At 37.4% G+C, this 23,748-nt stretch overlaps 1 protein-coding gene across 1 annotated transcript in view; it reads left to right on the plus strand.

Annotated features, from left to right (window-relative positions):
* pola1 (polymerase (DNA directed), alpha 1) overlaps positions 1-23,748 on the plus strand; it is a 62,058-nt gene that overhangs the window by 2,518 nt on the left and 35,792 nt on the right. Inside the window, exons 2-26 of the mRNA XM_059524737.1 lie at positions 2,572-2,696; positions 2,782-2,878; positions 2,956-3,036; positions 3,133-3,248; positions 3,443-3,505; positions 3,632-3,733; positions 3,949-4,096; positions 4,192-4,342; positions 4,459-4,634; positions 4,854-4,966; positions 5,051-5,164; positions 5,253-5,327; positions 5,445-5,583; positions 5,700-5,854; positions 6,003-6,087; positions 6,955-7,016; positions 7,116-7,205; positions 7,298-7,414; positions 7,502-7,677; positions 7,791-7,920; positions 8,079-8,198; positions 8,295-8,391; positions 8,477-8,601; positions 8,684-8,830; positions 11,200-11,322. Coding sequence (XP_059380720.1) covers positions 2,572-2,696; positions 2,782-2,878; positions 2,956-3,036; positions 3,133-3,248; positions 3,443-3,505; positions 3,632-3,733; positions 3,949-4,096; positions 4,192-4,342; positions 4,459-4,634; positions 4,854-4,966; positions 5,051-5,164; positions 5,253-5,327; positions 5,445-5,583; positions 5,700-5,854; positions 6,003-6,087; positions 6,955-7,016; positions 7,116-7,205; positions 7,298-7,414; positions 7,502-7,677; positions 7,791-7,920; positions 8,079-8,198; positions 8,295-8,391; positions 8,477-8,601; positions 8,684-8,830; positions 11,200-11,322 — 2,927 coding nt within the window. The remainder of the gene's footprint in view (positions 1-2,571; positions 2,697-2,781; positions 2,879-2,955; positions 3,037-3,132; positions 3,249-3,442; positions 3,506-3,631; positions 3,734-3,948; positions 4,097-4,191; positions 4,343-4,458; positions 4,635-4,853; positions 4,967-5,050; positions 5,165-5,252; positions 5,328-5,444; positions 5,584-5,699; positions 5,855-6,002; positions 6,088-6,954; positions 7,017-7,115; positions 7,206-7,297; positions 7,415-7,501; positions 7,678-7,790; positions 7,921-8,078; positions 8,199-8,294; positions 8,392-8,476; positions 8,602-8,683; positions 8,831-11,199; positions 11,323-23,748) is intronic.

Genomic DNA, 23,748 nt, shown 5'->3' on the forward strand with positions numbered 1-23,748 from the left:
TGAATCTACAATTTCATAGTCATGAAAATAAAAAAAACTCTTTATATATAAGGAGATCGACCGATATGGGTTTTTCTATAGCCGATGCCGATGTTTAGAGGTCAGGGTCAGCCGATGGCCGATATGTGCTGCCGATTTTTGGGGGCCGATATCTTGAAGTTTTCCCCTTCATTTGCATGCTAAAATGAAACACTAATAATAAGTGGATGCACAACATTTCTAAACTTATCATTTATTGAGCACTGACTTGAACCATCTCTCGAATCTTAATTTTGTGCACTGCACGGTATTAAAATAAAAAATGTATCCAAAGTTAACCAAACAAAATCAATTAACTGACCAAGTATTAAATATATAAAACAGGTAATATATATATATATATATAAAGTCAATCATTTGCATTAAAGTTTTAGAGCATTTATCAAGTAGAATTTTTCAAGTTTGTTAGAACATAAATGTAAACTTAAATATACATTTAAATAAATACAATTTTAGAAATAAAAGTCAATTAAACTGAAAAATATAAAAAAATAAATATATAAAAAATAAACAACAGTAGTGCTGCTAACACACTAGCAACCAGTAACATTTGTGTTTGGTATAAATGACACAGAACATCTAAAGTGCATTCTAATTTCAAACTTACATGGCAGTCTGTTCATTATTAAAATAAAGTATAATCAACCAAACATTTAAAAGGTCACACTGGTCAGTTTAAATAGACCGTATACCGGTCTATAAATATACCGGTCAAACTCTGCTGTTATGCCAAGGAGGTTTTTGCTCATGTGTAGAGAATGATCTTTCCGTCTAGTTTACATTAAATAAATAAAAAATATTATAGTTTAACATTCAGATACATTGCGAATATGGAAACAATTGGATATGTGCAGAACGAGACGTGAGCAATAACCTCCAAATACATCTCGTCAAACCCGCGCTCGCTCGTCCTCGTATAGATCGGATCATTTTTCGGATCAGCAAAAAAAAAAAAAAAAAAAAAAAAAGGCCGAGACAAATAAACATACGTTTTGTCTTTTTTTTTTATTAACATTAAATTATTAAATTAAAATATATGAAATCAACTTAAAGTGCACATAATATCTTCTTTTTAACATAATAGCCCGACTTCTCATTTTCCAGTGTGCTGTGATGAAGTGAGCAGTTATCGTCACAGAGCTCTCCGTCCCCCTGGACATCCACCCGTCTGTCGTGAACGCAACAAAGGATACTCGGGATAGTTCATCCACAACTTTTTTCTTCTCCTGTTCATAAAGATCTGGCACAATCTTTTCACTCTAACCTCTTTCCTTCATCATTATATCTGACAGGGAATCCAAAATGCGCGGGGCGTTCAAGCTCCTCCGCTCGCCATGACCACTGAGTGTGGACTAAACATGCGCAACTTTTTTTTTTCATAAATCAATCTGGGGGTCACGTGTGTGCCGAACCGAAGATATTGATCAATGATGATCCGTTGCACCACTACTATAGCGTGTCATTTGAAAACATTGCAGTTGCGTTTTAAAATACAACAACAAGCACCACGACACCATTTAAAGAGGCGCATTCAGCGGTCTCCTTGACGAGAAACAGTCAACAAAGTAAAATGATCTCCAACGTATGGCGCGCTCTCTTCATTTTATCAAATGATCATAATCACATCTATTCATTTTATAGTCCTGCTACTAGCATTTTAGTCAGACTAAAACCCCTTTAATTCGGGTGAGAAAGCTTTTTTTCCAAGTGGCTTTTGCACATAATAATAATACCACTGCAGACGCATTTTGCAGCATTAAGGTAATTAATTAACCATTAATTTAAACGACGATCGATCATGGAAATTATCGAATATTGACATCCCTAAATACAAATGAGTTGGATGGAAAACTGGTTATTGTCTGCATCAAACCATGCTTCCGAACAAATGTGATTCACCGTTCTGGGCAGCTCCAGGACAGCTGTCTCTCCGAGCGCGGTGCTGTCTGTGAGCGGGGCGAAGTAACGTCAGAGACAGTTTACTTTGGTAACGTCACGCTGCAGTGTTTGTTAGAGCGGTCAACCTCTCCACCCCATTTACAGAGTGAAAATCTCCGATTACCTTTATCTCCCAGGACTGTTGTTGAATCTTCCAAAACTTTTGGCTTGGGGTGCTTCACATGCAGCAGCAGCACTTTTCACCGCACCAATAACACGGGGCTGCCCGCCGACGTGCCTGACTTTAAATCGGCGCTACTAAACACGGATATTGGCCGATGCCGATTATTAAAAAATGACAAATATCGGCCCGATATATCGGCCGACCGATATATCGGCCGACCTCTATATATATATATATACACATATACATATATATATATTGTTTTACAATAATAAAATTATGCAGCATATTTGATTTAACTCCATAATAGCTTTTGCTGGAAAATTATAACAATGTTTTTTTTTTATATAATCTTCCATCTATTTTAATTTCATATGTCACTCCTGACCTGTCATTTTACAGTTTTCTATATAATATGTTTTAACTAAATGCAGTTTGGTTTTACTGAAGCACATTTCTTTGTCCTATAGACACGTCCGACACATGTGGCATTGCCACTTCACGTTCCAGGCGGGAGAAAAAAGAGAAAGTGGGACGCAAGTCGGCTTTAGAGCAACTTAAACGAGCCAAGAAGGGAGAGAAGGTTAAATATGAGGTGAGTTGCATGCCTGCTTTTGGTGTTTTCTCGATGTACACGTCTTCTGTGTTGTTCCAGTGTTTTGACATTGTGTTCTGATCAGGTGGAGGAGTTCACCAGTGTCTATGAGGAGGTGGATGAAGAGCAGTACTCGAAAATGGTGCGGGAGAGACAGGATGATGATTGGATCATTGATGATGGTCAGTCAAATTTTCATACTTCATACTGACCTCAGTGCTTAAATGGGCACCAGCTGAATGTCTGCTCTCTTTAATAGATGGGACAGGGTATGTGGAGGATGGCAGAGAAATCTTTGATGAAGATTTGGATGATGACGCATTGGAGAAGGATTCTAAAAGTAAGTCCTTTTTATATTCTTGTGTTTGCAATATTAAGCATTTTTCCCTGAATTGTATTTACCAGTTATTTTTGCCCTCTATTTAACTGTAAACAGGTAAACAAGGTGGAAAGGGAGGGGATTCGAAAAAGAATGTGAAAAAAGTGTCTGTCAGTAAACCCAACAGCATTAAAAGCATGTTCATGAATAGCAGTGTGAAGAAACCTGCTGAGGTATGAGTCACTTTGCCACTTTGTTCACCATTTGGTATTTTTGCATAACGTAGGCCTTTACGTAAATGTTTAATTCAAAGATTAATTAAATGAACCTGTTCTTAAATATGAAGGAATGTTCTGTCATTATTTGGCATCTGCAATAAAGGTCAGAGAAGTGTAATAGAATTGTCTTTACCATGTTTGCATTATAGAAACATGTGGATTTGTCTCAAGATGATCTGCTGGGAGATATTCTGCAGGATCTGCACTCTGAGGTGAATGTTTATGACCTTTTGTATCAAATCAGGCATCTTGTAGGTGCTTTCTGTCTGTAGTGTTTGTACTACAGTATATCAGTTATTGCAGGTATATGACCAAATAACCAGTTGAATGTTTCCCAGAAACTAGTTTTGTTCACTCCACCACCAGTCATTACTTTGAAGAAGAAGAAAACACTGGGATCGCCTATGAATCCTTTTTCAGTCAAACCACAGGTGCCAAAGGTAGTCATTATAAATTGCAATAATGTTTCACAATAGTACTATTTTTACTGATTTTTGTTTTGTTTTGTTTTTTAAATCAAATAAATCCAACCTTAGTGAGAATCAGAGACTTTTTTTATCTTTTGAGAAGATGCATTAGACTAGTTTACACGGTGTTGGATTAGTATATGAAAAACTCTATTATTTCTCTATTAAAACCTTTGTATATCTCTCAGGAGTCACCTGGAGTCCAAATGTCGAAGCCCAGACCTGTGGTGACACGGGTTCCTCCAGCTGACCCTTCACCCAGGTCTTCTGCTCACATTCAACCTAGTAAACCAGCTGCTACACAGATAAAGAAGCCCCAGGCGGAGGAGCCTGAAGGTACAGTATAATTGCCCTTCTTCCTTCCCACAGACTTTGGGTGCAATTTAAAAAAAAAATATTGTTTGTAATTGTAATTTTATATTTGTATTTAGAAGAGGCGATTGAGTTTGATGAGATGGACTTTGATGAGCCCATGGAGGCAGAGAACATTGAGGAGGAACCAGTGAAAGTGAAGGCGGAGCTTGAGACCACCTCCAATGTTAATGTGGAGCCCAAGACTGAGCCACAGGATGAGATGTTAATGTATGTCCGCAAGACACAGGCTTTGTATTAAGAATTGTCTATATATGAATTGATGTGACAGTCCTCCTACAAAGAAGGCCGTTTTCTGCCATAACCATCTTGTTTGTGCTCCTCAGATCCGGACTGGGTGGTGGCATGGGCTGGGAGAAGATTGAGGAGGGGGAACCTATCGAGGCTCCTGTGGAAGTGCAGGTGGACTCCAGCCAACTCCCGCTAGTGGAGGGAGCTGATGGAGACATGGTCTTCCGCTTCTACTGGTTGGATGCTTTTGAAGACCAGTACAACCAACCTGGTGAGCATCTCTACCTCCATGAGTGTGCATAATAAATGTGCATACAAATCCATTCTAATAGTTTTAGCTTTATTCTGTGACCCATAATTGACTGTTATATAGTCACATCAAATGCGTTGACTTTAAATGCACAATTTACTAAAGTTTTCCTTCTTATTCCTACATAATTGCAATGATCAAAAGTGGCATTATACAGTTTAATTGTGTCTTCCTCTCCAGGGGTGGTGTACCTGTTTGGAAAAGTCTGGATTGAGTCCGCTAAAGCACATGTCAGCTGTTGTGTTGCTGTAAAAAACATTGAGAGGACGATGTATCTCCTTCCCAGAGAACATGTAAAACCACCTTTTAGTTGACGTGCATATACAAAACATGCACCTTTAATTCACCTTTTTTAAATTGTGTTTGTGTAATTTTAGAAAGTGAATCTGGCAACTGGCGAGCAGACAGACATTCCAGTAGGAATGATGGATGTGTATCAGGAGTTCAACGGTCTGTCTGAGAAGTTCAAAATCATGAAGTTTAAGTCCAAGGTAATTGCTAATACCTATAATTTCTGTTTGAGGTAACTTTGGTGCTACAAATATAAAGTTATAAACTCTGCTTCCCCTTTTCCAACAGCCTGTGACAAAGAGCTACGCCTTTGAAATCCCAGATATCCCCTCACAGAGCGAGTACCTTGAAGTCAAATACTCTGTGAGTAGACATCTCTCACTTGTAAACTCAAAACTGTCATGTCCGTTTTAGAAAAACTTCCTGGAATCTTGGCATCTGAGACATTTTTTTTGTGATGTGTATATTGTGTTTCTGTAGGCGGAACTTCCTCCTTTGCCATCTGAGCTGAAGGGTTCTACATTTTCCCATGTGTTTGGAGCCAACACCTCTAGTTTAGAACACTTCCTCCTCAACAGAAAGATCCGGGGGCCTTGCTGGCTTGATGTGAAGACCCCTCGTGAGTCTATCTTTAAAAATACACAAACATACCATTGCTCTGTATTTCAGGTAAAATTTGATAATTGTCCACATACTTTAATCTTTAACCGTGTCCACTCTCACTGTGCCCTCTAGAGTTGAGCAATCAGCCTATTAGCTGGTCTAAAGTGGAGGCTGTTGCACAGAAGATTGACCTGATCTCAGTAGTTAAAGACCTGTCTCCGCCTCCACTGGTCGTCATGTCTATAAGCCTTAAGACTGTGCAGAACCCAAAGACTCACCAGAATGAGGTAATATCTGGGTCTGATACCTCTGACCTGTCTGCTGGTCTCTGATGACTGATTATAGAATCATTCCCCATTAACTCGTAGATCAGCTGCAGTATGGCTTTAAATGAGTTCACTATCACTTCCTTTGCTTGTGTTTTGCCTTGAGCAGATCGTTTCCCTCTCTGCCCTCATTCATCATAAATTTCCTCTGGACAAAGCACCACCACGGCCCCCTTTCCAGACCCATTTCTGTGGTGAGTTCCATCACTTTGCATTTTAATATGCTTGTGAGAGTAATACCCTCAACATAAAGTCCAAAACTGTCTTGTTTTAAGCATTATAACACATTCAGGTCATTTGAGTCAGAAGAGATTATTTCATTTATCTGTGAGCTATGAGACTCATTTGAGACTGAATTGTCCTGCTAAATATGAGTATCCATGCACAAACATACTATAAAGAGACAGCAAATGTATGTGATAGACTTGATCAAATAAACTACATTTGAAAAATAATTACAAAAGACCAAATTAATGGAAGTTTGAAAAAGTGGACATTATACTGCTGCTACCTATTGATATTAAACCATTGCAGCATGAAAAATGTATGATCTTTTCATCTTAAAAGTGACTGTCTATTCAACTAAAATTAATCCACCCTGTTGGAAAACATTCTAGAGTAATATTTGTTGTTTTGATGTTTTATTAGTATAAGAATGTCTAGATTTTATGTATTTTGTTATAGTCATCAGTTATTTGACTTGTACATGTTATTACAGGTTTAATGTAACTGTATATTCAGATTAGGTTTCTCAAATGTTGATGGTTATTTCTTGCATTACATTGGTTTTGCTATACTTCATGTATGGTGAAATTGACATTTTTAAAGATTTTTTTAAAATTTAAGTATAGAAAGTTTGTACATTCAGTCATTAAAGAGAAGTTGTTCATCAGATACTTTTTTTGTTATGACTTAAATAAAATCCAATGTCAAAATTGACTGACCCAGAATGCAAAAATATTTAGTTTACCGTGCATTATAAGGGTTACATTTAAACAGAGTCATTTTAATAATGTCAGAGCTTATTTTTAGCTTGTGTAACTAATTATTTTCTGTTGCAGTGGTGAGCAAGCCCAACGACTGTATCTTTCCATATGACTTTAAAGATGCGGTTAGAAAAAAGGTATTTTGTTCTTATCTATTAGATGAAGTTTGTTTTGTTTTGGAATTATGAAGTGCATTTAATAAACCCCTGTTTTTTTTTACTGTTCTTTTGACTCAGAACGGTATAGTAGAGATTGCTGGTACAGAGCGTACGCTTCTGGGCTTCTTCTTGGCCAAGATGCACAAGATCGATCCAGATGTGATCGTTGTGAGTTCAAATGCATGCATTCACCTGGTGTGTTGCTGGTGCATTTTATTTATTTTTTCTAATTCGATCACATCTTCCTTTTGATGCTGTAGGGGCATGACATCTTTGGATTTGACCTTGAAGTACTCCTGCAGAGAATCAATGTGTGCAAAGTGCCTCACTGGTCAAAGATTGGCCGTCTTAGAAGAGCCAACATGCCAAAACTGGGGGTGCGATGAATTCTTTGAGGACTGGAAGTCATATGAGATTATGATCTTTATCATGTTTTAATCTTTTTTTTTTTCTTTTTATCTCAGGGTCGCAGTGGCTTTGCTGAGAAGAGTGCCACTTGTGGACGCCTGGTTTGTGATGTTGAGATCTCTGCCAAAGAACTGATCCGCTGTAAGAGTTATCACCTGACTGAGCTGGCTGCCCAGATCCTAAAGACAGAGAGGGTGGTGGTGCCACCAGAAAACATCAGGAACTTCTACAGGTTAGTTGCCACCTGTGTGGTGTAACTTGAGTTCTTGCTTCAGATCCTCATCCAGAATGTTTGCAGCAGTATTTAAATATTTCTGTTTTTTTTTCTCTCTCCTTTTTTCATAGTGATTCCCCGCACTTACTCTACCTTTTGGAGCTTACCTGGATGGATGCCAAGCTAATTCTGCAAATCATGTGTGAGCTGAATGTGTTGCCACTAGCATTGCAGATCACTAACATTGCTGGTAATGTCATGGTAAGATTCCTTGACAAACTACACATAAGCAAACCACATCCTAGCTTGGCTTTTGTATTACAATTAGTATAAAACATGTAAATGATAAAACACATGATTAATTTATTAATGATGCATGCATGTCATGCTTTTCTCTTTTAATACTTATTCTCTCACAGTCTCGTACTCTGATGGGAGGGCGCTCTGAGAGGAATGAGTACCTACTGCTCCATGCTTTCCATGAGAAGAACTTCATTGTTCCAGACAAACAATTCTTCAAGAAGCCACAGCAAGATATGGTATCAGATTCCTCCCTCCATTATTGCAGCTATCACACCATTTAATCTTAATTAATACTACTCCTGAACTTTTTCTTATTTTAATTCTGCTCTCAGGGTGAGGATGAGGATATAGACTCAGGGAAGGGCAAGTCCAACAAAACAAGGAAGAAGGCAGCTTATGCTGGAGGTCTGGTGCTGGACCCAAAAGTTGGTGAGTGACAATGTCCTTGTGCATACCACTTGTTGCATTTTATGTTTGTGCCTCTCAGTTGATCTATTGTATCTTCTTCCATCAGGTTTCTATGATAAGTTCATTCTCCTGTTGGACTTCAACAGTTTGTACCCCTCCATCATCCAGGAGTTCAACATCTGCTTTACTACTGTTGAGAGAGGAGCGACCAATGCACGCAAGAAAACTGAGGTTCGTTGGGGGTGGTTGGCTTTGCCTGCATGGGTATGATTATGTATTTTGAGCATGCCTTAAACTACTTCCATGATTAAAGGAGGATGATGATGAGATTCCCGAGTTGCCAGATCAGAGTTTGGAGATGGGCATTCTTCCCAAAGAAATTCGAAAACTTGTGGAGCGTCGACGACAGGTCAAACTGCTAATGAAGCAAGCGGACCTCAACCCCGATGTGTACTTGCAAGTAAGTACAATCCCAGGCAAGACTTCAAAGCCTTTCTTTATTGATAACACAGCCCTCTACATTGAGAGTAAATCATTCACATATGCGACTAAATCTTCACTCTGGGCAAATAAATAATGTCTAGTATTAGCCACTGGCTGATAAATTCTCATATTTTACTTACCAGTGTGTGAGTTGGAAGCTGAGTATAAGTTATCGTCCTATTATTGGCATTTCATTTTGTTCTTAGTGGTATTTGTTAGTATTGTTATTATTATTAGGGATGCACGATCATGATTTTTCATGGCCGATACCGATATCTTTAAGCAACAAAGAAGAAAGAAGGAAAGTGTGCATAAACAAGATGTTTATTTGGTATTTAATAGGCCAAACTGGCTTTTGGTTATTGAAAACAATAACCGTAACCATCTGAAATTAACGGCAGTAACTGCACAGTAAGTAGCCTACATTCAATACAAACAGAGATGGTACAGACATCAGCATTTAGCTTTGGTTTTTGAATTGGGTTGAAACTACATTGAACTGGCCTTAAATGAAAAGATTAACTGTAACCATGTGAAATTAAAGGCAACAATTACATAGTTCTACAGTCCAAACAACACAATCAACACACATTCAATAAGAGGTTTCTTAATCAGCATTCAGTACTTCAGTTTTAGTTTTTAAATTTGGTTTTAAATTTAAAAAAAAGGTCTTTACCAGTGAGACTAAATAAAAGTATGCTATATAAATACATTATTCCAAAATGTTAAAATCAAATAATGTTGGTGCGAATAAAACAGATACAAAGTGTTTCATTCATTCAATTAAAAAAAATAAAAATAGGGTAATGATTCACATCTATATTTTTTTATTTGAGCCAATGAAAAATAAATAACTAAATAAATAATTTTCTCAAGTAAAAAAATATAGATGTGAATCATTACCCTAAAATATTTTAATTTGATGAATGAAACACTTTTTTTTCAGTGTGCTACAGCAGGTGATTTTTAAATCTAATCATCCTAATGCAGAACTGACGTTTATTTCTGGCTTTTCAAACGTGTATGCAAGTTCTAATTTACAAAAAAAATAATAATAACCAACCGGTGCATCCCTAATTAATATTATTATAGTTTTTACAAAAACACTGAATGACCAAAAAAGCACCACCACCAGTCCTAAGTTCAGTTAAAATGACTAATATGCATTCATACATGGTCCCATTTTTTAATTCTAATTGCTGAAGTATGATGAAGTTATCATACATACAGTCGGCATATAGTCATAGCTGGGGGCGTGGCGAGGGCGGAGTCGTTGTGGGGGAAAACACTGCGAACATCGTGTGTATCTGAATGACAAAAATGCACATGTTGAGCGATCATTCCCAGAGACGCGTAGAACAATTTTAGTCTCTTTTAACTTTAATATTCATATACACAAGTCCATATCGATATTTGATTAATTTTACAGCCCTAATATAGATGTATTCATTCAAAAATAGCCAAATTCCGTGACGTTCTGCTTTATACAGCAAGTTCTATTTTTGACTGGATTCCGCGATTCAATCGTTTCACAAACACAGACGGGGTGAATTTATGAATGAAAGTGTAAAAGTTCTGACACAAAACTAAGTTGTTACGTGTCCACGCGCTTTTTTAAGTGGGTAAACGGGTTTATGTTCGACACTAGGCTAACGTTACATAGTTTTGCTTAAGGTAGAATGATAAGGCTAATTATATATACATGCCACTTTCTGAAACAACCTTACACAGTTTTGATAGCGTTAATAATGAACACAATGTTAACGTAGCTTGCCTGTGATGAATGCCGACTGCACACATACACATGCTTAGTCTTGGGATTCCACAACTTCCCTTGATCATTTTGTCATCATTTCCGGTTCTGTATGTTTATTAGGAAGGATGTAGAACTTCATTTCATAATTTCTTAGTTTATTGGAGGTACAGAAAGCGACACAACAACTCTTCGGCATGATTGTCCCGTGCATTTCAATTGGCGCCAACGCAATGTTTTCCCCCATGGGCTAAATTCACATCACGTGACGGGGCGTTCCCGAGGGCGTTTCCAGACCAATCGTCTGTATCTATATAATGATTGACTGACTGATATGCTTTAAGATATTTAAAAAACTGAACATTTTTAAAATGTGTGTGTGTGTATATATGTGTGTATGTGTATATATGTGTGTATATATATCAGTCTGGTGAGTAAACTAAAAATTTACTCAATGGCTATTAAATTGCCACGGTGTCTGTAGAGGGTTGTAACAAGCTGTCAGTTTGGCATGTTTCTTTTTTTCTAGCTCTGCTAATCGTATTTTTGTTTTAAAACACTGCATGCAAGCCCTGATGAATCTTTTCTCTTAGTATGATATCAGGCAGAAGGCCCTGAAGCTGACCGCTAACAGCATGTATGGATGCCTTGGCTTTTCCTTCAGTCGCTTTTACGCCAAGCCTTTGGCTGCATTGGTCACTCATAAAGGAAGAGAGGTATGTAACACAATCCTGTATTTAACATTGTTTAGATATGCTCTATTTAAATGGAATGTAACAAAGACCTTGAGTCTCGCCTTTTATAATGACTTGTATCATTTACTTTACAAAAAAACATTGGTTTTATTATATATTTTTTCTGGGTCCATATTTCTGTCAGAGGCTGTAAATTGCAAAGGCATGCATTTTTTTAAAGCCAGTTTTTGTCAACATTTAGATTATATAAGCATACAGGTGACTTTAAAGTTGACTTTTTTTTAACGAAATAAGCAAAAATTCAATAACTTCGTCGAGTTTTCCTTCAGGTGAACAGGTGTGTTATTTCAAACAAACTGCAACATGACAACTAACACTATACGAGTAAGATACTGAATTACGGTATGCGTCTGTATTATTCAATGCGAGGACACAGTATAACTGATAAATAACAGAAAATGTCAGATAACATTAACTTGGTAGCCTTAGGTGTGCAAACAATGCAAGAAAAATCGTATGCTCTAATAAAATATTTCTATAGAATTTCTGGGTTACAAAAACTAAAACTTACAAATCTAGTTTTTAGCACCTTCGCTACATTACTCAATAGCTGCTATTCATCAAATAGCCTGTTTAACTTTTAACTATAAATGTTCGTCTATCTATATAATAACAACCAAGCAAAGAAAAAATATTATAATATAAATTGTAACACTGACTTACCTGTCGAGAAGAAAACAGGCCACTTCAGCGTCTCTTTTGAAATCTTTATCCAGCATTAGCTCTTTCCACCTATAAAATGTGGCGCGGCATATGTATGATCCATAATAAGAATGCAATCCAGACTTTTAAACTTGCCGGTGCAGTTTCAAGCGCCTCTCACTGCTCTGCACCTGCGTTTCTGGCTCTGACCGAAAACGCGTTGTGGAAACGCGTTGGCTTAGTACTTTTTGTCCCTCTCTGCTATTATAGTTTTGCAAGATGGCGGAACTACATGGAAGCCTCCGTCGACCTACCCGTCCCATGTATATAAAGATAATAAATTCTTCATTTACGAGGATTAGTTGAAACATTGGCATAGGTATTTGTACATCATTGAGGGCATATTTATGAATAAAAATATTGATTTTAGATAATAAAATACCTAAAGTTACTTATTGTCCCTTTAAGCTCAATGATATTTCAGTTAGTTGCCTAAGCAACATTCTAATTTGTCTAAATATACTATTTTATCTTAGCCTTGTTTTAATAAAAAATGATTTGTAATAAAAAGTTTGAGTTTTAGTTAACAGTAACAACACTGCTGTGGTATGACTTTTTTCCACAAGTGTTCACCTTGTTTCTCAATCAGGTCATAAAACCAGATGTAAAATATGCAGTGTTTAGTTAGTTTAAATGTTAAAAAAAAGTTTGAAATAGATTTACATGAAGTTTACCTTGTTATATTACATATCTTGCCCTTTATTAACCACAGGTGCCATCTACAGTTACTGCCACTAGAGAGCAGTCTAAATCCATCCTTAAGCGTGTGTCCATGTTAGCTGCACCTCAGGCCTCTGGCTCTGATTTCACTTGCCTCCTCATGAGCCACTGTTCTCTTTTGTGCTTTAACCAATTTGACTTGATCTCTTGTTCCTTTTATGCCACCTCCTTGGCATGATTGCCAGCTACTTGCTCTTGACTTTAATGAGACCAGACTTTGAAAACCCACCAGGGTGTAACTATACAAATGGCTACATTCACGCTCCTACCCCTCTCCCTTCTTCCACAGTGCTGCTGGGAGTTGTGGGGCATTGTTTGATATGTTGGGTGGGGGAACCAATAATTACAATCTTTTTGCATTAGCCCCAGCATTCAAAACAGGTTTTCACTGCCTCATTTGTTACAAGAAGAGCTGCTAAAAACCCAATAAATTCAGTGAGGGAAATTCAGTGAAAGGAATGCTTGCAAGGTTGTTTTTTGCATTTTAAAATTCAGTTTTGCAGTATTTAAACCACTTCACTGGAGTCTGACGATATTAATAATGCATTTCTTCATTTCTACAAGCCCAGCTTGACTCAACAACTTTAATTACTTTAAGTCTTATTGTGATACATATTCTCCAGTGTCAATCAGCATGATCCTGAACTATACACTAAGATGTTTTGGTAGAGATCAATGGGAAATGGAAGGGGGGCGGTAGCAACAAATACTCACACGTACTTGCGTTACGTTGACCCTGACATTAGTGGCGTGACTTGAATGCTCCTGTATTCAGTTGCCATTTATATTTTGATTGAGGGCCTTCTTTATCTGTGGAGAACAGTGTTAGTGATAGGCTTTGGTGTAGCGGATGTAATTTTTTCCATAGCGATAAAGATGCTTGATTTGGCCCCTGTTCGAATGCCCTCCTGAGCTTCTCGTCTTTCCTGATTGGCCTATGGTAAGGGGATCTGGACAAGCCCCCGGTGATTCTCAGCTTGTTGAAATATGCAGGTTCTCAGAGCCGTGATGGAGATGACGGGTGTTTGGCACCAGCGTCTGAGGGGTTTCACTGCACGATGTTCCATTTCAAACTTTTAAGAGGGCAAGAAGTCATAGAGGCAATTTTCTTTTCGTGTCTTCCGTTGGTGCCAGACACTCAGAACGTGGATCGTAACCGTTGTCTAATTTGACAATTGGATTTTACGATCGTCAAACACTAAATCCTGTCAGTCCGATGCATCGGTCTCATCTTCTGATGGATGATCTGCTGTCTGCACCATCATTGTTTTGGGATAAGAATTACAAGCGCTCTGCTTTTTATAGAGTTAACTAATACTTTCTGAGAAGCTAGCTTAGTTCTAACCTGCCACAGGGGTGTAAATTCAGCCAGCAGGTGTTGTAAAGTGGGTTGAAGTCTAGAGGTGCCACATGGGAGAATGTTTTGAGCTTTATTTGCTGGTTGCTTCGAGTGAAGTAATAGGTTCAGTTTCTTAAAGCAGGGGTATCTCTTGATTTTGGGCCGGTTTACATAACTATTATTTCATTAGACTAGCAAAAACATACATATGTATGTGTGTGTGTTTGTGTGTGTATAATACATTTTCTATGGTTCCCCTAGCACCGTTTTTTGTGAACCTCAACACCCACCTCAGTAGTTTGTGAAAAAGATGTTTTGTATTTATTTGCATTTTTAATTTTATTTATATACCCTGCAAAAGTTCTTAAAAGTGGTCATTGTGTTTTTGCTTGTAATCTATAGACACAGACATAGTCTGGGTCAGCAAAATGATTTATATTTCTGATTTAAAATATGACTACAGATTCAGATTCTTTTTAAATGCAGTTTGGAATTGATTAAAACCATCTTAAGCCGTTGTGGTTTAGTTTATTTTGCTGTATTACAATTTGGGGAAATCCCCCTGCAGGCCAGTTAGTAAGAGCTGTGTGCATTTAGCCTTTACTAGCACTTGTGAAGTGACGTTCTGTGGCCCTTGACCTTTCCAGGGAAACATTTGTTCTGGTGCGAACCCTGTACTCCCCTGGTATGACATGCATGCCATGGAATAGGCGTTTAGGGTTTCATGTTGAGGGGTCCGTCCTGATTGATGTGCCTAAATTTTATTTTGAGCTCTTTGTGTGGCGGCCAGTGTGAAAAGCGGAGCTTCAGCTGTGGAGCTGGGGGGAGGGTGTTTGGGTCCGGGGTTAATCGAGTGATGTTTACAACTTCTGTTGCTGCGGACTGCTGATGGTTCTGGAACGTTAGTTAGCGTGACCTTTCACCCTGCCTTGCCACCAAGCCCTGGACCCCTCTTTACCTAGTGTAGACAAGTTCAAAAAGGTAAAAAAAAAAACGAATCATGCTGTCATGGATGCCATGTCCTTGTGCCATGACTACTTCAGATCTCGAGCGGCTGTTGGTGAGACGAGGTGGGCTGTCGTGGTGAGTTGGGTGTCATCGGAGTAAACATTGTTTCCTTTCTGCTCTCTCAGAGGAAACGTCCAGTTGTCCGAATCACAAAGGTCATTTTTAACCTTCCCAGAATAAGATGTGAGTGCCCTCCTCCCCCGTTGTAGGCATTGTTGCATGCACCGTTTGACCCTGTGGTCTTCTGGTTGGGGATTTGCTCCTGATATCACTGGACTTAACAAATAGTCACAGGGCCCAAAGCATATTTTTGGATTTGGGCACGAGATGCAGTCAGCTTCGCGTAGCTTCACGTTCCTCACACAAGTTCCTTCAAGAGCTTTGCACCTTTTAATTTAGGCCGGCATTGTGAGTGAGGTGTTATTCTTTACTAATGCCTTCTGCGGACTCTTTCAATGTTGTTTGATTTAACGATAAGCGTTTGCTCCCTGTTTCCCCATTCAGCTTACTGAAATGTTTCAGTTTAGCTCTAATGTAATAGTCATCTTTCATTGAGATACTGGTATTACTGTTGTTAATGAATAGGTGGAAAGAATCATGTCACCCTGCATGTGTTGAGGTGTCACTCAATTTTCCAATGATGTAGTTCAGTAAACTGTAGAACATAGTGTTACGTTACACACACCACAGCCTCCTTTGGGAGTAAAACAGAACTGCTTGTTGATTCTGAAGTCAATTAGAACAAAGACGATTCATTAAAATTATCCATCATCCTTTATTGTGTACCTATTTAGGGGGAGGGTAAACAACAACAATTATTATAATTAATTTAGTGTTTTATTTTAATTTAAAATATCCGATTTTTAAAATGCCATGTGTAGCGCATTTTGTAGCGTAGGCCCATGACCAAATCAAGGGAATAATAGCTAGTAGCCAGGCAGGCACGTCTGTGCGCTCCGAACTTGTGTTCTCCAACGCGGGGAACATTGTAAATAAAAAGAGAGCCACACTTAATCCAGATCAAGTTGATAGACTGGTGTTTCTTGCAAACAATATTAAAAAATGAATTATGCTAGGCTATATGCCTTGCTGTTTCAAACATTAAGTAAAAATAATAATAATCCAGATAGATAGTCCTGTTTATGCCTCACTGTTAATACATTTGTTATTGAATCGCCATTAGGCTACGAGTTTTTTTTTGTAGATATTCGAATATATTGCATGATATTCGATATCCGTTTGAATTTGATTTTTCTCAAGTGACAGCCCTAATGTAGTTTATTAAATGATTTTCAAATTGAATTTGAAAATAAAATTATCAATTTGAGTACAAGTTAAACTAAATGAAAATGTATTGTTATTAGGGATGGGACGGTATGAAAATTTAATATCACGATTATAGTGACTAAAATTATCACGATTATCAATATTATCACGGTTTTGTTGAAACGAGATGAAAGTGTTCAAAAATAGTTGATGCTCACACTGAAAACATTTCAGCAAGTTTTATATTTAATAATCAACAAACAACTAATAAAACAAGCAACTCTATGCACTTAATTTAAAGAAAGATTAAATTCTGTGGCATTTCCTTCCTTACAATGAAAAGTGTAGAAGCATAGAAAAGCATAGAAAAGTCACTGACTTTCGCCATTCCTTCTCGAAAAAAAACATTGTGCGCTGCGCTTGCGTCAGACTGTTGCTGGCTGGACATGATTTAATAGTGAGTTATTAAAACCGCGATAATCAAACACGGTTTTAATGATAATTCATTTTTAAACGATATTACTAACCTTCAGCACATTTTATCACGGTTATCAATAAAACCGGTTTTCGTCCCATCCCTAATTGTTATCTTGGCTATTAGCTGCAATTAATTTCAAATTTAAACTTATTAAATTTATAGTTTAGTCTAATTTGGTTATTTTATTATATATATATATAATTTTTTTTTTTTTATTTTTTTTTTTTTTTTACATTAATGTAATTATTTTTTTTTTAGTTAACTATAATACTGCTGTCAACCGGCCCAAAATGTTCTCACACTGGACCCCACTGATGTAAAGGTCTTGTAACTCGTGTCGAGTTTATTTGTGCTGTATGAGAAAATAGAGCTCATGAGTGTGTAAATGTACGTGTCAGCTCAAGCTCATAATTCAGAAACAAGATCTAATAAATTTTGTTGGGAAATATTGATTAGAGGTATTATGCTGGGGTTTGGAAAGGGAACGCTGTGCTCTTTTTAGTGGGATATTTTTACCTCCAGTTCTAAATGCCAGGCTGGCAGCTGAAGTGATTTCAGGCGGTCGTATTAAATCAGAAAGGATTTGCAGCGATATTTTACCCCTTGGAGCTCAGAGCCCATGTGATCCACAAGGCCTGTGAATGTGCGTGCACCTGTGTTGCATAAATGTATCTCTATTGACTGTCATTGTACTGTTGTTACATCCTTTAGATGATTTGCACATTGTCAGAGAGATTACATTTTTATGCAGCCATCTATCTAAAAAAAAATATGTTTGCATGCTATGAGGGCAGTTCATTTTTGCACGTCCCTCTGTGGTTTAAATCTACCTCTCTGTGTGTGTATTTTAGATCCTCTGGTCAGAGGATAGAGAGATGACAGCGGACGTATTTCACCCTGACAGTGCAGTGTTGCTGTTGCTATTTCAGGCAGAGGACTGTCATCCTCAAAATGCTTTTCAGCAGGACACTTTTCAAAACAATCGTCACTAGATACTTTCTTTTACAAGGTTTCTGTACCGCTCCAAGGCTTAAAATGCCTGCTATGATGTGCACCGAAGCCAACAGTAGACCAGATGCCCCCGGCGAGCAAATGGCACCACGGGGCAGGAGGAATGAACTGTTTACGAGAGCAGCCGTAGACTTCGTTTTTTCTCTATAACTATTCCGCCGCCCGCTTGAAATGGTTGAGAAGAGATAAATGAACGTGTTAATGACAGACCTGTCGATTGGGGTGAAAAAGATGAGGCCCTTATGGGTAGACAGGTCCAAACTCTTCTGTCCTGTCAGTCACTGCAATCTGAGCCAGTTGCTTCAATTCATGGGTGGTATTTTAACACCATTAGGATGCACTGCTTGGTATCGCCTTCCATTAAGTGCTTATTGGAGTCAATTTGGATTAATATGTATTTGGAATGACTTTACTTCCATAAAGTGGTGTATTTCCAAATTAAACTGTTAAATTGAATATTATAATACATTGAGACTTAAATTAATATATCACCATGTAATTAGGTTATTAAAAAGTAGGTTTTAATATTATCTTATTTGTTCTCATTTCTTAATGGCATGTTTAACTTTACATTACTGCAAGTTTAAATGGAGAATGAATGCAGTTCATAAGTAACATTAAAAAAACAACTAAGTGGAAAAAATAAAAAGTGTTTATTGATGCGTCAAGGAAGAACAATTAGTCAGATGTGTGTGACAGAGGCATTAGTGATCTGATGGTAGGCTCCATAATAACCCTCTGTAGACTCTTCATCATGTCACGCTCCAGATGTGTCCCCAGGCATGTGACGGAGAGGGTCCGGTCCCCTTTTCCGTCTTACTAACGGGCGGCTTTTGCTCTGACACAGCCGCTAATTCACTGAGCCTTGTAATTACAGTCCACTTTTGTCAATTCTGCCCGCAGTCAGACAGGGAGCTGAGAAAAGGCTAAATGGGGCACTGTTGGCCCGCCGGACAAAAGTACAGAATGTCAAAAACATTTACAGAAGAGTTAGAGTGGTCTGTGTGTTTAGTGTTTCATACACTGCTATTTAGAGACAGAGCCATGGCTAAAAATGTGACATTTTTACTCCTTGGTTAGCTTGCCATGTAAATTGAATGTAATTAGCTAAATGGGATGGGAATCTTGAATCTCAGTCTTACTTACCAATAGAGTGAGCGCACCTCCGTTCGCCCCAACCAGCTCTGCTCTAGCCAACTGTGTAAACGCCCACCATTAAAAAAATTAAAATGAAAAAAAAAGGAGACAGTGGGATTATGGCGTCTACAGGGTCAGATCAATAGTTAAGCAAATTAAAAGAAAAACGTTATGTAAATTAAGCTTCGAAAAGACGGACAACAAACAAAAAAAGATAATTTGCAAGAGCTGCATCACTATGTATATCAAGAGCATCCCTTATTGTATGTCCGCTATTTCCGATTCAGAAGACTGCACACACAGCCTATGTCTCTGAATGCTTCTCATACTTGCTCCTCTCTGCCCCACGTGGAGCGAATCCCGCGTCACGGACGAGCCGTTCACACTTCCCGCACTCATGCAGCCTGTTTCGTAATGCTCTGTTATATTCGCGCGTGACTCTACCACAAATCTCCATGAGCGCATCTGGCAGTATGGATAAGGCTTGACGCACACACGCAACCTGCGTCGACTCGCGCCTGGCTCTGCATTTAAAACAAATGTAAATTCAGTCTAACTGCTTGCTAATTTCACTTGGATGAAATGAAACATTCAGCAAATTTTCCACTTGTTCTTGAAATCCCAAATACAATGTAACGTAATACTTTAATAATTGATTAAAAAATACAGTTCTTTTATATAAAAATATAAATCCAGTGAAATTCAGTAATTAAGCTAATTCTGTAAAAGTAGTAATACCATTATAGTCTTGTCTGCTGAATTTATATATATTCTGCAGACTGCTGAATATATATATATATATATATATATATATATATATATATATATATATATTATATACAATTGTCCCAAAACACAATTGATAATTGAATGGATTTCAGGGTTATAATGGGAATTGTATTGGTTTTAATGTAAACTATAATGGTGTCTATTTGATGGATTCTATTGGTGGGATGTAATATGGCAGATGGCAACCAATAGATCAACAGTCATTCCTATTGGAATAATGCCTAAAACAAAAAGGAATTTGTAATGGTTTAATGGAAACTGTAATTTGTGCTTTTTTTATTCAGCAGGGTAATGATACTCATACTGTGCTGCACATTATTGACAATATTGAGCTGAAGCTTGACTTCGCACATTTTAAATCTCAAATCGAATCGCAATCGCAGTATCTGTCAAAAAAATCGCAATTCGATATTTTCCCCATATTGCACAGCCCTACTCTAAACTATGCAAAAATCTAGTGATGGCCCGTCCATGAGCAATATTCAAAACAAGCAACAGAAAAAGATGAAGAGTTAAACTAATCGGATAGTTTTCTGTTTGTTTTTCATTTAAATAGACTATAGTTTATAGTTTCAGTTCAAAGCGGCTCACGCTAGCCCCGTTAGATGCTCTGGCAGAAAGGATGTGTGTAAGGCTGACGCACTGTTTAATGTGTTTGATATGTGTTGTTTTCCTTAACCCATAACTTACATTTCACAGGTATATTCTTCATCTGTAAATGTTATAAAAAAAACATGGAAAATTTCCATTTTGCTGTCTGAAGTTCATTAACTTCTGCTGTAGCAACTCTCCGCTAAACTCCACAGACTCAATTTAGAACGAGCGACACCGCACACATGCACGGCAAAAAGACAGAGCTCAATGAAATGGGTGCGCAATAACTGTCTAATGTATACATTTTGCTGAAATATTCATAGTTGGACAATAAATGTGACGCATGTAGAATTTTAAACCTACAAGTTAGTGTATTTGATCGCATTAACTGTAAAGTGTAATTGCTATTTTTGCACAAAATATATGCCTACATGCTTACATTTGTTTAATCCAAATGCAAAATACAGAGATAATAGGCTACCGTATACTGCAAATCAGCCAATATGAGATATACAGACATATTAATTTTTGCTCATATCGCCCATTATTTTTTTAAATAATAAATGTATACTTTTATTTATTAATAATGTGTTAAACTGATCAAAAGAGACCATAAAGACATTGTTTTAAACAACTTCTTTATCACCAAATTAGCATTTTTATGTCCAGTTCACTACCAAAAGACTCTTGTGAGCTGGTTCTTTTATTACATCTGTTAAAGTGATTCTAATTCTAATGAATCATTGGTGGAATCAGTTATTGGTTTACTGAATTAATGTGTTACTGTGCTTTTTCATGTGTCTCTTAAAATGAATCATTAACAATTACTGTATGCTTAACTCTATATGGACCACAATTATGAAATCGAGTTTGTTTGACATTTGTCAAACTATTTGACATTTGCCTATTTAAACTGGCACATTCACAGTTTTTCTCCTTTTCCCCGGGCGCCGCAGCATAAATGGCTGCCCACTGCTCCGGGTGTGTGCTCACAGTGTGTGTGTGTGTTCACTGCTCTGTGTGTGTGCATTTCGGATGGGTTAAATGCAGAGCACAAATTCTGAGTATGGGTCACTATACTTGGCTGAATGTCACGTCACTTTCACTTTTCACTTTCACTAAAAGACTTTAAAAGATAATATTGCTTTAATATGCTATGCAACGAAGTGTCATTTATTGTAAAAACGGTTTACTCAGAAAACCAATGCTGGCAAAACATCTCTGGACTCCGGTGTCAGAGGCTCTGTGTCTTCAGTATGTTTACTCTCAGATGTGTTGGTCGGCATGTGTTTTAAGATGAGCCGTCTCCGCTCTCATTTCTGAGCCATAGTCGAATGACTTGTCTTTCAGCTCAATGGGCCCCACTCACACCAATTTTTTTCTGTTGTCATAATACACCGACATACAGTACAGTGGCTATGGAAACATACAAACATAATCTAACTTATCACTGTAGCCTCTTTTACGTTTTTTTTTTTTTTTGTCCTGGTGCCTCTATCCCTCTAATTCTCCTTTTCCCAACTCGTTTAATATGTCTACGTCAGCATTAGTGGTGAAGCTAAATGAACTGTGTAATACAGTATACAGTTGCAGTGCTAAGTAGCTGTAACTTTATGGCTCCCTCTGAAGTAAACTCGCACCTGCTCAGGGTCAGAAACACTCACACAGACAGATGATGTATCAATTTAAGTGTGGGCTCTAAGGGTACTGCTGGAGAGCCGGGTGCAAAGCATAGGCAGAGGACAAGAGCCATCTCAGCCTCCTGGAAAGTCTCTGTGATCCCACCTAGTGTTTACCTAGCTGAATTATGTATTATATTTAGTGGTGCTTGCTATGCCACGTATTACTACTGTTGTAATGGATTTGAGCAAACCCTTAACCCTAATAATAAACCTCATGTGCTGTTGCTTTTCTAAAACTTAGAAAACTAAAACAAATGGTACTTCAGTATATGGAGATCAAAATATCTAAAGTTGCAGTCACACTTGTTGTTTGACAAAATTTGGTAGTATTTTATGTGGGAATCCCCACAGTCAAAAGTGTAGGGGAAAAAAGTTGCTCACAAAGAGCAACTTGACGTTGGGCGTTTTTGGCTGCAGAATTTCCCAGAAATGTTGTTAATGTGACTGCCCAAGTCAAAAGAGCCCATACTATACCTTGAAGATGCAAAGTAAGCAGTTCCTCAGAACCAGGGCTTGAAAACGAAAAAAAGAATTCAATCAGTTCATTCTGAGCTGAATCTATATTTGAATGTTTCTGTTCCTGCGTTCCTCTGATATTATTACCGTTCCGAAACCGGTTCGGGTGGAAGAAATACTGGTTAATAACGTTATTTTTTTTAAACAATTTTCTTTGCTTAATAATTTGCCTAATAATAAAGTACAGCATTTTCTGTACTCAAAAAGAAAAGGAAAAAAGAGAGATCTGGTTAGCCAAAGGTTAGCCAATAACACGCTGAGTTAAGTCACAGCCAAATTCTTTTCTAGATTTTGGCCAAATGTATAGGCCAAAAGGCTACTAAAGAAACAAACAAAAAAATCTGTCAACAATTTAAAGACATTAAAGTATTTTTAAGATATTTAATAAAGTTTGCTGTATTTGTAAACAAAAAACAAAAAAACAATACTTGTATAAGATTGTGTTTTGGGAGTGAAAAAAAAACAAGTTGCATCTCACGTCACATTTTATTAGCCCTTTTACTTTCCAAAATAATGAAGGCTAAAATGCCTTTAGGCTAAAGCAAAATGTTAACAAACATTCTAAAAACGGTTATTAGATCCTCTCCAAAACAAATCATCTAATGTTTAGGCTATAAAAACTTCAATCCAAAAACAAATTAATTTAAGGTGAATCTGATGCCTACCTCTCTCATTCGGCACGAATCCAAATGTTTCCATATTCCCGATGTATCTGGATGCTAAAATATGATTTATTACATAGTGTTTGTACTTTCATCGACGTAAAACATCATCCTTCACATCGGCTTTATCAGCACAGTGAGGCGCGGTCACGCTGAACGCAACAAACTTTGTACAACGGAGCAGTGTAACTTTTTTTATTTGTTTCTTTAACTCTATTTTATTTTGATAATGAACAGGTTTCAATATAGCAAAATTATGTTGTGTGTGCGTAAGGTCATACCAACACTGGTTGGTTATACAGAAGCAAGATATTATTCAAAGCTGTCAAGCTTTTACAAAATAATTCAAATTGTAAAGCTTTCGCAAAATAAAGAACTAGGGGCCCACTCTCTGCTGTTTTGTTTTCCTTTCCAAAAACTTTGGAACGTGTCATAATGAACTGTAATTTAGAAAAAAAATTATTTTGTTTCATTAATCTGTCA

This window comes from Carassius carassius, chromosome 35 (assembly GCF_963082965.1).
Source record: "Carassius carassius chromosome 35, fCarCar2.1, whole genome shotgun sequence".
Classification (NCBI taxonomy): Eukaryota; Metazoa; Chordata; class Actinopteri; order Cypriniformes; family Cyprinidae; genus Carassius; species Carassius carassius.